Here is a 15002-nt window from a genome sequence, read left to right as displayed (position 1 = left end):
GTTGTAGATACTAGATTTTTGAATTCTATATGAATGGCTACAGAAAATGGAGTCACTTCCATGTTGCATACCAAATTCGAAACGTTAATGTTTGCTTTCTCAAAAGAGATTTATTTTTATTAGGCCACATCTACTGAACAAAGACAAAATGTGTAATTCATCAGGCTGAGTGGTTTTAAGTATAAAATGACTTTGAATGAAGTTAGAATTTCTAGGACTGATGAAATGTACTGTCCTGGCTCTTTAAACAGGTCATGCAGGAATTATAAACAATGCTTTTTTATGACCGCTTATGAAATCCTCTCACAACGTGTTTATATCTTTCTGAGTAACATTTTAATCACAAGGGTTTGTGATCAGATTAATGTGTTTCCTTTGCAAGCTTTAGGTTGGGATGGCTTTTATTTCTGATATTAGATGTTATATAATGTCCCTCAATCTATTGTATAAGCTCTCACATCTGCTCAGGGGTAATAATTTAGTCTGTATAACTTGCCATGACTATGAAGTCCTCTTTAGTTTTTATGTAGCAATAGTCCTGAAAACCTATCTATGTAGCTGTCAAACCAACTCTTGTCAGATCCTAGAATATGCCAGTTTCAATTACATCCATTTTTTGTTTTGCACTTTTCTACATCTGGTAACTTTTTGTATTTTTCCCTTGCAGACTGGTAACTTTTTTGGGGAGATTGAAGGGGCTGTGATGAACAAATTACTAACAATGGGCTCCTTTAAGAGGTAAGAATTAAATTAGTGTTTTATCTCTTACAAAACGTTAAAAAACAAACAAAACAAACAACCCAACAAAATAAAACAAAAGTCATATAAAATAAGGCCAAAATTGACAGCTTGGCTGGATTTTCATTATGCCTTTTTTTCTATATGACCTTGGTATAATTCCATACATTTCATTAAACATTTTGGAGAGAGACAACAGGGAGTTGCTTTTTTATTGGACTGTGATGCTAAAACCTTGTGTCTCTCCTGTTCCCACTGTGCTCAAGTGAAAATAAGATTAGACTCTATCTACTACTGAACAATTCTAAATGGCTCTAGAGCACATCACTGATGAAGCACTAAACATGTTGACTTGTAAAAAGTTGGAGATTGCTCAAATTACATAGTAAACAATGCCCTACTGTTTTCTGCTAGTAATTTTTTCACCTCACATGTTAACTGAACTTTGAACATTTCTGTGACTACTGACTTAATCTTACTATCATCATGACAGTATAACTAATGGTGATTTGATGTGCTGTCCTTTGAAATAAATTAAGCATTTTGGAAAAGTAAGAAAACTTTTCCTTGTAACTCAGCACTGAAGTCTTCATGGCTTTCACATATCCTTATCCCTTTGTCCCCTTCCAACTCATGCAAGAACATGAGAGAATTGCAGTCCATGTGCATAGCACTTTTCACTTTAATATTCCTGTGCATTTCTAGCATAAAAAAATGACACATCACTGTTCCCATCAACCACTGAATTTAGTTACTGCATGCAGGGTGTACACAGAGGCTTTCAAAACAGATGGTTTGTGTGTTTCCTGGGTATAGCGGCTCTCTTAAAGGCAGAAAGCTTTCCATGTGTATTATAGGCAGAAAGCTTTTACTCTGTGCATTATAGCTGAATGCCGCTTGCAGTAAATGACTGACCTGAAATAGAAAGATCCAGTGCACACTGAATCATCCCACATCCTCGTTCTTTAAGGGTGGCAACCTTTATGTGTTTAGCACTACATTCTTAACATGTGCTGTAAAAGGAAGTGAAGTAATACCTATTTATAGAATGAGCTCTACAATGGAAAGATCTGTTTATACAAGAGCTGAAGAATTTTATTGAATGCAAACAAAAAAGTGCTACTAAAATCAAAGGATAAAGCTTTAATTTGTCCTACTTTGTTTTGTCCTGCCTAGAAAGGTTTTCAAACAGTGTATCTACTGAACTGTATCTACTGAGGCGGTGAGCACCTCAGTTGAGAAAACAAAGGCTGCACGGTTTGAGTATTCCACCTAAACTGCAATGGGCACCAATTTGACATGGATCATTGGCTCAGGATATTTCTGGTCTGGAGCTGTGAGGGAGTTACAGATAATGAAGCCACTAGCTCCATGAAACAGAGCTGCAAGCTAAGGAAATGTAAACACAATGAGCCAATTATTTAAGCACAATAAACTGGTCATTGCCAATCAGTTAAAAATGGGAGAGAATCAAAGTAGTGTAATTGCACTAAATGAGCCACCTGCTTTTCCTGCTGTACAGCAGATAGCTCAGTGCAGCAACAGAAAACAAACTGTCTTCGAACTGTGCTGGATGAGACCTTTAAAATAAATTATTGCAGCAATTTGAATAAAAAAAACTTTGCTGCCTCTAATGAACAATTCAAGCACATGTACTGTATTTTTAAGGTTGTTTATCCTATATTTATTATCTTAGGGAATAAAAGAAGAGGAAAAAAAATAGGATGGTGCAGTGGCAAAATATATTATATTGAGGTCTCAGGATATACATTGCATTACCTTTGTTACTCCTGCTTGTAGCATGAAGGCAAAATGAGAGATCAAGCTCTGGTCTTAGCCATTCATTCCATCCTTCCTTGCAACTTATTTCTAATACAAAATCTACCAACCAACAGTTGAAATAAACCTAAAATTTCCCTCTCAAGTATGGTTTTGCTAGTTTCTCATTTGTTTTAGAGGTAGAAGGTTCCACAGCTCCTGATCTTATCTGCAGAAGAGTTTCCTGACATGCCCCATAACTGTGGGGATGGGAGTCCTCTCTTCCTTTGCTACCAAGAACCTGAGTAGGAGTGCAGATACCTGCTGATCCAGGCCTCGCAGCTTCATACCGGCTTGTAGGCTGTATGGCCACAAAAGGAATGAAATAACCCTTTGTGAGTTCACTCAACTACCGCTCACTCAGAGGGATAGAGAAGTTCTTTTCAGGATTGAGCTGGAGGTGTTAAACAAAAGGGGGTTGTTAGCTCCTGACTATATTTCTTTTCAACCTGCAGCAGGATGAAATTCAATTTTTGTGTTAGCTGTTTATTTTTTAAAGTGAACTTAAATACCTCCTTCCCTCCCTAATTTCTTTAAACTCAGTACTTCTTTTGATTTCTATTTATGTATATATACGTGTATATTTTCTTAGTTTATGGATTTTATATTTAGAGGAAAAAATGGTATCAGTGTCTCCACAGCAACGTGATGTTCTGTGATTTCTTTTAGCAAAATAATGTTTACCTTATACCCTGAATATTGCATACAATTAAATAGTTAAAACATAATTTAAATTCATTATTAAATAAAATAAGATGTGCTTATGGAAAAGTATCTGCTTCACATAACAGGAAAAAAAAAAAGTTTCTTTATAGATTCCTCAGTACTTTGCTTATGTAAAAATAGTGAGAGCCAAAAATTGATTATTTGAAGCATGAAAATACAAGGAAAAATAATAACATTATGAAAATCAAGAGCCATTAAAGTAATGAGATCCCCAAATAAATGAGTTTAGTAAATATATTATAAAAAATTGAATCTCTTGACTTGAAATCAGCTTGATACTTTCCAGTACAGGGAAAGATAAGCTATTATTTAAGACAAATATGGAAGCAGCATAATTTCCTCTTAGTAGTTTTGCTTCCACCAGTCATACTCTTGGTTTCTGAGGAGAAATCTGTGTTTTGGTGTCTCATGGTGTTGTGATAGTTAAGTGAAATGGTGCATCCCTGATTTCCAGCTTTTCCAGATGCTAGGGCTTACTCTAATAAGCTCTTGTTGCTTTGAGAGCTTCCCTGGTTTCTTACTCTTTCATCCTCTGTTCCTTTATCTTTACTCACATGTTTCCTAGCGAATAATGCGTACTGTTTATGCCCTTATGGCACAGTGTAGTTCAAATCCTTCACCTGTGTTCTCTAAATGCGCTCACATAGGGGCCGACTTTCATCTCCCTGACTTGACTGGCTTTATACTCCAAACCTAACAAGTGTTTTGCCTCTGGGTTATAAGATTATACAAAAAATTGGAAACTCTTTGCTAAGCCACTCAAAGGGAGCTAAACAATCCTAAAGCCAAATTATGAAAAAAGTAACTGTTTGATCAGGTTGCTAATTCGCACTGAGGCAGTACAGCCTCCAAATGAGGGATATTCTTCTGTTTAGTTTAGACCACTTTGTCTTTTTTAACCTTTTGATTCAATTAAATATTCTTGAAATTTTGTGAATATGCCACCACTATATATATTTAGCAATTTTTCATGCGTATTCCTAGTCATTGATTTAAATTTTCAAAATATAATGAGGTTCATTTTGTGTTCATTTGGAAATGTTTCTGAATGTAGATCTTTGGGGAAGATCTGTAGTAGGGTAAAAGAACAATTTCAGATGGGTTTACTGAAACTGTTATTGGATAAAAGTCAATTATAAAGATTCTATCTTTAGTAGTGATTTATTTTGTAAAAGTAAGCACAAGATATACCCCGTGTTTAGAGCACAAATATATAGAATCACAGAATGATTTAGATTGGAAGGAATCTTTGAAGCTCTTGTAGTTGTACCCCTCTGACATGGGTGCAGACATCTTTCACTAGGTCAGATTGCTCAAAGACCATCCAACCTGACTTTGAACATCTCCAGTGATAAGACACCAGCAGCTTCTCTGGGTGACCTCTTCCAGTGCCTCAGCACACTCATCATGAAAAATTCCTCCTTTATATGCAATTTACATCTCCCCTCTTACAGCTTAGAAGTGTCATTTCACTATATGTCCCAGTAAAAAAAAAAAAAATTAATGAACTTTGCAATTTATTTCAAACATTATTATCATCTCCTGTATTAACTGTCATCTGCACTACAGAATGTTTTTTAAGCATACACACTGACTCTTCAACTTCTAGATGAATAGCATTTAATTATCCTGCTCTGAAGAGTGACTTTCCATTTTCATCAATGAAATAGCTGTCAAACAGAAAAATATAGCAAACTGTCTAGTGCAGGTTTACAAGCAGACCTTGTTCCTAGCTGCATGCTGCTTGTAGGTACAAAATAACATACTTCACTGCTCTCTTGTCATCACCAATGACAAGGAATTAGACCTAATTTTTTTCACATCTGCCAGATGTACATCTTGTACTTGTGCTCTGAAACTCTCGTCTTGCTGTGTTGATGTTTTCTGCTCCTATCTTGTCCTTGTGACATCTAAAATTAATGTCTCTAAAGAGTTTAGGTCTAGTTTGAATTTCCATCTCTGTAAATATTGCTACTAATTTCATGGAGAGTATTAATATTTTGGGATCCTCTTACCAACCTAAAGAGAGGCTCAGACATGTGCAGTGTAAATGAATTGTCATTCCATAAGCTGGAATTGCAGGCTGAGCTTTGGGTTTTATACATTTTATGCTCTGGAGCACTTTGACAACTAGAAGTAGCTGAATTAAAAGCAAAGGTATGTGATGACAAGCTTATTTTCTCAAGATGCTCTTATTTAATTTTTTCTTTTTTTTTTTTTTTTTTTGTTATAATCATTTCCTTGGTGATGAAAAATATTAGTTTGACTGCTTTTGGGTATTGTTGATTTGTAAATGAAAGGAAAGCCAGAAAAGACACAGTACAGATCTTCAAATGCTGTGCTGCTATCTCCTAACAGGGATCCTCTCTAGACTTAAGACACTAGTTTATTCTTCACAACATTCAGCACTGTCCCTCATCCTGCTCCTTGCAAAAGTATGAGGCAGGCTACACATCTTTTTGAGTGAATGAACACACTGCCACCAGAAGTAGGCTTCAGTCACTGTCTCACATAGATCACTGGGAAAAAGCAGCATAAAAAAATTAGGACTTCCTTTATCATTGGCTTCCTATACTTGTTTCCTGCACTTCTTTTGTTGTGTTTATTCTATGATAAGAAGTGTATTGTTCCTATACACTGTTTAAAAATCCCCAACTATCTGGAACTGATGACAAGGTATTTGAAATGTTATGCCTTGAAAATCCTTCAGCTGTTATCAGTGATGATATTTCACACTGCCACCTAAAAAATCCATAGGTATTCTGAAAATCTAGCTGGAAGCAATAGAATACATCTGTTGATGTAGCCTGTACTTCTGGCAGGTCTTAATTTTCTCGAACTAGGTTTGCACTTTCTTGTTGCAGAATGTAAGGCTGGAATTCACTGTATCTGGAAATTAACATTGAAAAGTTTTTCGCTGAAATCTATTTGTCTCCTGAAGTTGCATACCTCATTTAATTTTCAGAAAGTTATCTTCCACTAGATCCAGACAATTACACACAGCTTGGGTTTCTCCTATGTCTGATGTTGAAACCAATTCCTGCACAGACTTTAGTGATGAGGTGTAGGAATGGGGGCAGTTAGCAGGGTGGGGATGGTAGAAAGCCCCAGCATGTTGTCTTTAGCAAAGCTCTCCCGTGGAGTGCTGTAATACACAGAATGGAATTGGGCATCTAGATGGGTTTAAAATTAGATTGTGGGAAGCAGACAATTATGTTCGCTAAGTATAGTCGGTTGAAAAGGATACGGGTAGCTGCAAACAGTTATTTAAAACTGTAACGCAATCACTTCAAAAAGGGTAATCTGGAAGCCTTTCTTTTTGCAGCAGTGAGTTAAGTCTGTCTGAATGAAAGAAAGATTATTTGGTAAAATCTCAAAGACATTAGCAATAAAATAACACTCGAGAAACGACACCTGAACAAAGAAGCACAACAGTGCTTTAGAGTACTGTTTTGACTACCTTTACTGTAGTAGCCTTTGCAAGGAATAAGGCTGGAAGGCTCTTGCTATTACATTTACAAGTATAAAAACAAAACAAAGCAAAGCTGTATTTGAATTTGTTAATGCCTTGGAACTCGTTTATACTGAGCTTCAATACCATTCATAGAGACAGAGAGTCTAGAATTGATTCAATATGTTGCAGTGTTCAGATTTCAACATGGCTATGGGCTTCGTCCACAGATCTTTCAAGTGTAGTGCAAAATTCCTTTTTGTTTTTAGCACGGAAGAATCAGGTCTTTGTAAGATCGTTTGGCAATAATGTTTTGGCAGGTATATTTTGTACATTATGTATTGCAGTAGTTTGAGTAGTCTTTAGAAACTTTCAGATAGGTGTTGAACCTGCCCACTATGAAAGTCACAGACATTCCCTTTAAGCAAGGGAATACTCAGTTAAAAACTAGAACTCTTTACAACTCTTCCAGGCTTTTTTTTTTCTTTCTTTTCTTTTTTTTTTTTTTTTTTTTTTTTAATAAACATTTGTCGTGCACTTTTCTAAAGATTGGCCCTTTTCAAATTCTTCTCTTTCTTTTTTTAAATTTATTTATTTATTTGCAAACTTGATCCTGAGCCACAATCTTTACAGTGGAAAAACTTTCAAACATATTTACTTCATCTAAGCTTGTTTTACCATCCATAGATGATATTGTAGCATTTCCAGACAACAACTTTGTAGTATTCCATGCCAATGTTGAGATTTTTCTTACAACTCTTCTCCATTGCTCAAAACTTTAGTATTTGTTCCCTTTTAAGAGAGGTGCTATTTAACTACACAAATTTTAACATTTTTTATTCTAGTTACTCATAATACAGTTCTAGATTTTTGTCCACTCCATGCAGTACAGCACAATAATACACAAATCTAGCATGTTGTGGCACAATATAAGTTATATTTCTGATTATTTGTGTGAAAACAAACTTCAATACTTTATCTTTGAGCATTCAAAAAAACTACTTATTCTGGCTTAACCATAATACTAGCAGGCATAAATACTTGGGGAGGGGAGAAGGGTTTTTTCCAGATATTTAGTGTCAGTGCACAACAATAGTATTTGGTTAACACTTCTAACAGGATAACCAAGTGGTTCTTATATATAAACTGAAAGTTGAGAAAATGATTGCATTTTCCAATACCAATTGAAGAGTCACCAAAATTATTATGAAACCTTTTACCAAGAATGAAGACAAAGTTGAGTGCAATTCAACTTGTAGCACTCAAGACTGATGAGACCATTTCATCCAAGTATAGTTCTTTCACTGCTTTGCAGAGAGCACGTTAAAATCCTTAAACTGTCTTGTATGTGCGCGTATCTCTTGCCACCATCAATAGCAGGTCCGTGTGGACATATGCAGCAGAGTTCTTAACAGCAGAGAAATAAAATAGTCAAGTCAACCAGGACTGGAAAGGCAAGCTGTAGAGACTGTTTTATGGGGGTTTTATTCTGACCATGGCTAAAGGGGGGAAAAAAAATAAAGGAAAAGAATGCTAGGGAAAGTGGTGTATTACTGCATGCCATACAGGCAGCACAGCTTACACCATGTACTGCTCTGTTTGTCTTGGCAGATCTGTGTGCGTGGATCTGGCTGTGGGCGTGATTCTGCCAAAGATGGTCAGTGTTCAACTTGCACCCATGTTTAGGTCTCTAGTTATGCGTTTGTCTACCATGTGCCTCTCTCTGCCAGTCCACAAAACAATGGCTTCCTAGCCATTTCTATTTTGAAAATAAGATGAAATGAATGATGTAAGCTCTATGACCAAGTACTAAACGTTTAGCTGAAGCTGCAAGATCCAATATATTTAGATATTTTGCCTGTAAGCCAAAAAGAAAATATAGTGAATAGTAAAGAAGATTTCAGTGATGGTTGCTGTCACTAAATTAGATCAGAAAAAGTTGTATACAGTTTCTACCATAATGGTTTAAAATGTTTTGTTGGTATAGGTTGCTACATTTCAAGTCATGCAGTGCAGAATGCCTTATGGTGGTACTGAATGCATTTCATGACCTGGTTTTGGCAGCTTCTGGGACATCCCTTCCATAGCTGAACTTGTGTGCACTCCTTTCCACTTCACTTAGAAGCAAGGCACACATTGCAAAATGTTGAAGTCCCATCTCATACATCTTTAAGACATATATGTCCAATTGTATTCTCTTTGTCCCTCTGATGATGCAGAAGTCAAATGGATATATTCAGTTAAGCTGGTAACATTCATGTATCTACATTCATTACAACTTATCAGCTACAGATTCTTTACATCTGCTACTGATTTTAACTTCTTTTTATGGTTGGATGTAGTCTGTTAATTGTTCTATGGACGGACAGATTTAGAGAAATAATCACAACTCCATATACTATCTCTGAGTTCTGGATTTTACATTTAGATCTCTGAAGTGTGTCAATGAGTAAAATCACAAACAGAAAGAAATTGCCATTTACTATGCATCTGAGGAGGCTTGTAGCATATGTTGATTGTAACAGGTACCTGACATGAAATACTTGCCCTATGAGATGATGCAAAAGGAAGTCCAACCTTCCTTAATCATCTGTCCCATGAATACACTGAAATTTCACTTCTCTCTTTGGAAGCAACACTGTTATTTCAGATTCATTACATTTGACATGTTATAGCTGCAGACGTGACATTTTGCCTTTTCTGGAGTTTGAGTGTTCTGTTGTGAGAAGCCCCTCAAATGCATAGATTCTTTCACTTTCTGGGCTAAATGTGCTTGATCTCAGTCCAGAACCAATTGTTTAAGCATCATGTTGAATGTGTATTCTCCTCTTCCTCTCATTGTGTGTTATACTGTATGTGTATCTTCCCCTTTTTTCTCCTAGTTATGCTTTTGCTTTGTTCTGCAGTCTCGTAAAATCCTTAAAAGTTTTCATATAGACTATTACCTATATAGTTTTTCATCTTTATTCTCCTTTATGCAACAAGTATTTTTAAATCCCTTTCTGTCCTTTCTGTGCTGCCCTTCCTTTTCTTTTTTTCCTGTCTATTTTGTGGGCAGACTGTTTCATATCACCATGTTTATTCCACTGTGTTTTCTCCTTTTAGTCAAGCAGTTTTCTGTTCTTCCCTGTAGAATTACACTTTATGACTACCAGGCCATGTGTAGAACAAACAAAGAGAGTAGCGACAGTGCCCATAGCTTACTGGACGTAAGTACAGTGAATTTTATGAGCACCTTTCCATGCACTCATCAAAGAAAACTGTTGCAAATATCTCATGGCCATTCTAAGCCCATTATTTTAATTTGGAATGCTTAAAACACTTGTGTTTGTCATAGTGCATACAAGGAATAGTTCATTATAAACCAAAGGGAAGTGTTAAGCATTTTTAAGTGCAAATACTTATGCAGTCATTTTTACACTTGCCTTCCATTTCTGTCTGACATTCCATCAGAATGTCCATTGCACCAGATGAGACTCATGGCATGTCCTTTCCTTATTTTATTAAAGGCAGGGCTGGACTCTGGTGCCGGTGTTTGGGTTGTGTAACTAAAATGATAAATTAAAAATGGACAAGAATAACAGATTGTTTGATCATTTTCTTTACCAGTACACAATTACTTCTTAAAAGACAACCTGTTAGTTTGCAACTTAGCATATTTTATTGTTTCAAATTATTTAAGCCCAGATAAGCCTCTGTAGAACCAATTGGTTGGAAGGAATTCAGTGCCATCCTCAACCTTTGGCTCTCAGTGTTAGCTGAGATATGTGCAGAGATGAAAGCTGGTTGCAGTTGTTGAGGGAACAGTCTTTGAGTGTGAAAGGCTGTCTTAATAAAATCCTGTATCATGAGAACACATTTCTAGCTATGTAATGAAGTCTTCTCTGCTAAAATTCCAACACATTTTTGATTCTGTAATAATAATTTTGACTTTTTTTCCAGATGTTTTTAAAGAGTTATTTCATTTTCTTTCAGCTCTCATATTAAAAGTTACATTTTTACAATACATATCATACTTTACATGTATTAGTTACAAACAATATGTACATGTTATTTTCCATTATATAATGTGGTATTATCCAAGCAAAAGTGCACAACAAAATATTTAATTACTCGCATGGGAAATGTCAAGTTTTCTGATAGGGAAAGAAAAAGGATGTCCGGCAGGGTTGAAATTTTGTTTTGTTTTCATCCCTAGCAAATACTCACAGCCATTTTATCCTCCCCTGTCAGGCAATACTTAATTGGAGAAAGCCTTGACTGTCCTGACCTGCATTCTGCTAGCTTATTATTTCAGAATTTCATGCCAGTGAATTATATGCTTTCATAAATCAATAATCTTATGGATATTCTTTTTTAGAAAACAAAATGATATTATTTATCTGTATTATTCATAATACTGTAAATACAGGGTTTTTAAAATATTTACTTTGTTGTGATAGCTATAATCCAGCAAAATGAAAGAAATGAGGAAGGATCTTACAATTACATCCAGTGCTTAAAATTGAGCCTTCACTATCACACAGATTACTTTGTATAGGCAATTTCAAATGACAGAAACATTTCCTAGTCTCATTAGAGTGAGATAATGAATAGAGATTTACATTATAGAGAGGCAAGTCTGTCAGTTGCAGCCTAAGAAAAGCCCATCTCTTCTAACAGAGCCGTTCCTCCAGCAATAGCCTGGGAAATAGGAACCCCTAGAGGTTAAATATTTAAGAATATATTGCAAAACTTTCCTTTTTCCAGCTGATAGTGTGTGTCCAACCAACCACATTAAAAGAAAATTGCATTACTGTATATTTTACTATTCGGCAGAATGGTTTATTTTCTTTCATAACAAAGTTATTGTTCTTTTTCTCATGCTACCCATGCATTTTAATATCCATAACATTGTCTTTACATGACGAATTCAGTTAAGATATAAAAACTGCATGTTTTGCCCTTTTATTAAATGGGTTGCTTCTCTCCAGCCTTATAATGCCTTCTTTGCTGCAGTAAAATGGATTATGACAGAGCTTGTCTTGTAAGTAATTTTTTTCAAGCATTTAATGGATATTTATACAAATTAATGAGTATTTGTAGTTTTGAATTATTAATGAACATTTGTAGCTTTTGTAATTTACATATACTGTATTATTTTTATTTTATTATTTTAAATTTGGTAATAGTTTTCCTTTTTCCTTTTTTTTTTTTTTTTTTTTTTTTTCCAGTTCAATTTAGCACTGTTAAATTAAGTCTGAAAAAATCCCTGCTATGCAAAGGCACCGTTGCACTTTTCTATTACATTATTCATGGTCTTCACTTCTATCTGTATGTCTTAGTAAGTAGCATATAGCAATATACAAACCAAATTTATTATTTCGGTTAAATTTAACAGTGAATGTTGAGTTTAACATGAGTGTCTGGCTCTAATGCTGCTTGGGCAGGCTGTTGTGCGTACAGCAGACTGTTAGAGTGATTCATTGCGGAGTTTGTCATCCCCTATATTTTTGTAAGATGGACCCTTTGCAGCATATGCCAGATAAGGCATCCTCTGTAGATTATATTCAGTTTCCACTTTGTCTAATTCTTCTAACAATTAAAATTAGTATAATATGAACATTGCCCTTAAGAAAGTTAGTGTCAGTGAATTCATGAGAAATACTGTACGAAGAGGAAGCCTATAAATGTATTGAATTTGTTTTACTGTGTTTGTCAGAGAGCAGGCTTGCAGGTCGAACTATTTTTATCTCCCTTGAAATAGAATTAATCTTTTTTCTTGTAGTCAGTTTGTTTTAATTGCAAATTATGTGAACTTCCCAGAGAATTTGGGATAAAAGGTAAGGAAAATCAACTGGGTGGTTATTGCCAGAGGGCAGAGATTGATCTTAATAGCAGTATTCAAAGTAAAGATCAGGAAAATAAATTGTGTTAAAATATTTGTTGATGCAAACCATCATAGCATCAAAAAAGTTAAGGGACTTTCTGTGGTTAGAAATGTTGGAGTTTCACATTCCTGTGATAAACTGGATATTGATTTTACATTCCACACTTATACTAAGTGATAGATGGATGTGTTTCAGACCATTCTACAGAGCAAATTAAAGTATATTTTAGTGGGGAAAATGCATTCACTAATCGTCTATTTAGAGCTAGATTTAGATTAGGCACCGGTTAATTAGTCTTTGCTTCTCCTAGAAATAAAATAATTTTTATTATTTTAAATTGTGAAGTAATTGAGGGAATTATTCTATTTCTTCTTGTGGTAGTGAGGGTAGTTATCTGTCTCATGGCACTTTACTAGAGAGTCGAAATGCATTACATAATGAAGAGGAGCTTTCAGTCATGTTCACCAATAAAAATACTGTGTGCTGCCATGCACTGAGAGTTTTTATGGACACCAGATAAGAATAAGTACATAGTTCAGCAGTAGGGAAATGTATGATTTATTGATTGGGTTTATTCTGGAATAAATTCCTGGTGGTAAGATACAACAGAAGCAGAAGTTGATAACCCCAGACTTACGTTAGCCACATGAATTTCAGTTCTGCATTAGCTTCTCTTTAAAGTGGGATTAACGATATCGAACTTCAGTCAATGTAGTGTACTGAAAACATTCTGTGGGATAATTTGAAAAATCTAATTTATTTAGGTTCCTCGTAGAGTTTAATCTATGCAGTTGGTGGCACTCTGATCTAACAGCAAAAGGTAAGTGTAAATTCTGTTTTTCTTTATTTTTAAATCTAAATGTACATTAAAAAATTAGATTAAATAGTAGACTTCTGAATAAATTAGTTTGCCTTTCATTTCAGCATCCTCTTCTGTTTTAATATTTCCTAAGATAAAAAGGAGAATTGAGATCTATGAATAACCAGAGTACTTGTGTGCTCTAAGAATGCAGTGTGCTGCTATAATGGAAAAGTTGAAATAGTAGACAATGAAATAGTAGGTTTTATTTTTCCTCTAAGATATTTCTCTTCATTCTAAGACAATTTATGTGTTAAAAAGTTGGACTGCCTTTTTTTCTCCTTGCTACTACTCGTCTCTTCTGGAGCTGCTAAATATGTATGGGATGCTTGTGCTTCAAAATGCCATTTCAATTTAGTTCCAAAGAAAAATGATAATCTCAATATAATTTTGCATGGAAATAATTTTTAAATGTTAAGATACTAAATTTTATGCTTTTAAACAATACAAGCTAAAAATATATATTATTTTATTTTACTATTCATAATTCTTCTCAAATAACAGTGAAATTTTAAGAATCCCTAAGAACCCTAAATTTTGAATTTCAGTTGTCTCATATTTTCACAGATTTTTAAATTACATTTTAGAAGTGTTACTCATAAGTAAAGAGCTAATTTGCATCAGTGCTAGTCAATGGGCTATTTCATAGGCCAGTTGTGCAGCACAGCATTTACTGGTATACTGTTTTAAAGTAATTTTTTCAGACTCAGCTTTGCAGTTTTCTATACTCCTCAACGAGGCAGGGACTAAACGTGCTGCTTTATATTTTAATTACTGTTTGCATTGGTACTACGTTGTCTTTATACCAAAATAAGATCCTTGCTGAAAGTAGAGCATTGGGGAAATCGAACACCCTGATAGCCTGGAGTATCCCAGTGTCCTCTACTAGTCATTAACTGGGCAGTATAGCAGTAAATGGTAAAGCACTAGTAAGCTTCTGCCTGATGTTTGAGCGGAGCAAAGAGAAAAGAAGGCTGAGATGAGTGTCTACTGGAGATGAAGGTTTGAGACTTATGTGTATCAGCTTGGTGCAGCATTTCCCACACTGATGGAAACTGTACATTTTATTGCAACGCTGCAGCCAATTTTTCTGTTGTGTGAACAATGATCCTGGTGTAAACTGGATCCACATATAGAAGCCCATCTCCATGAGAACCTTGCTTTCCAGTGATGCCCCTAACCATGATGAAAAGATCTCTTACATGGATGGCTGTGTAGGACAGCAGGGTTTGCTGTGCCAGGCATAGGAAAGGCAAATCTGTTCCTACATGAACAGGAAGGGTGGATATGCCAGCCATCACACTTATTGTTTGTACAACAGCACAAAGCAGCCTGAGTATGGAAAAGTTACCTTCTTTGGTGGTTTTTTTTTCAAGTGTACAGTACAGATATGCCTTAATATATCTCATTTTGATGTATCCAATGACACTTGTATTGTATTTATATCCTGTAAGGGCAGCATCCCTCCTCATCTCTTTAAAATAAATGTCTGTTTCGATTTTTACACATGCTAACTACAAAAGGCAGCAATTAATAAGTA

General features: G+C 35.2%; 1 protein-coding gene across 5 annotated transcripts in view; it reads left to right on the top strand.

The window, feature by feature from the left end:
• CACNA2D3 (calcium voltage-gated channel auxiliary subunit alpha2delta 3) overlaps positions 1 to 15002 on the top strand; it is a 337205-nt gene that overhangs the window by 304780 nt on the left and 17423 nt on the right. For 4 of the 5 annotated variants that reach the window (XR_004308777.2, XM_085516473.1, XM_085516472.1 and 1 more), the window contains 4 exons: positions 668 to 738; positions 9867 to 9942; positions 11707 to 11759; positions 13368 to 13423. Coding sequence is in view for 3 of the 5 variants with exons in the window: in XM_085516473.1 (XP_085372599.1) it covers positions 668 to 738; positions 9867 to 9942; positions 11707 to 11759; positions 13368 to 13423 (256 nt within the window). In the remaining 2 variants the exon portion in view is untranslated. Of the gene's footprint in view, positions 1 to 667; positions 739 to 8344; positions 8391 to 9866; positions 9943 to 11706; positions 11760 to 13367; positions 13424 to 15002 lie in introns of those variants that run through there. The other variant, XR_001558078.3, reaches the window with a different exon arrangement.

This window comes from Coturnix japonica, chromosome 15 (genome assembly GCF_054131305.1).
Source record: "Coturnix japonica strain WE chromosome 15, WE-NBRP24, whole genome shotgun sequence".
In the NCBI taxonomy this organism is placed as follows: Eukaryota; Metazoa; Chordata; class Aves; order Galliformes; family Phasianidae; genus Coturnix; species Coturnix japonica.
This window is presented reverse-complemented; position numbering and strand designations above follow the sequence as displayed.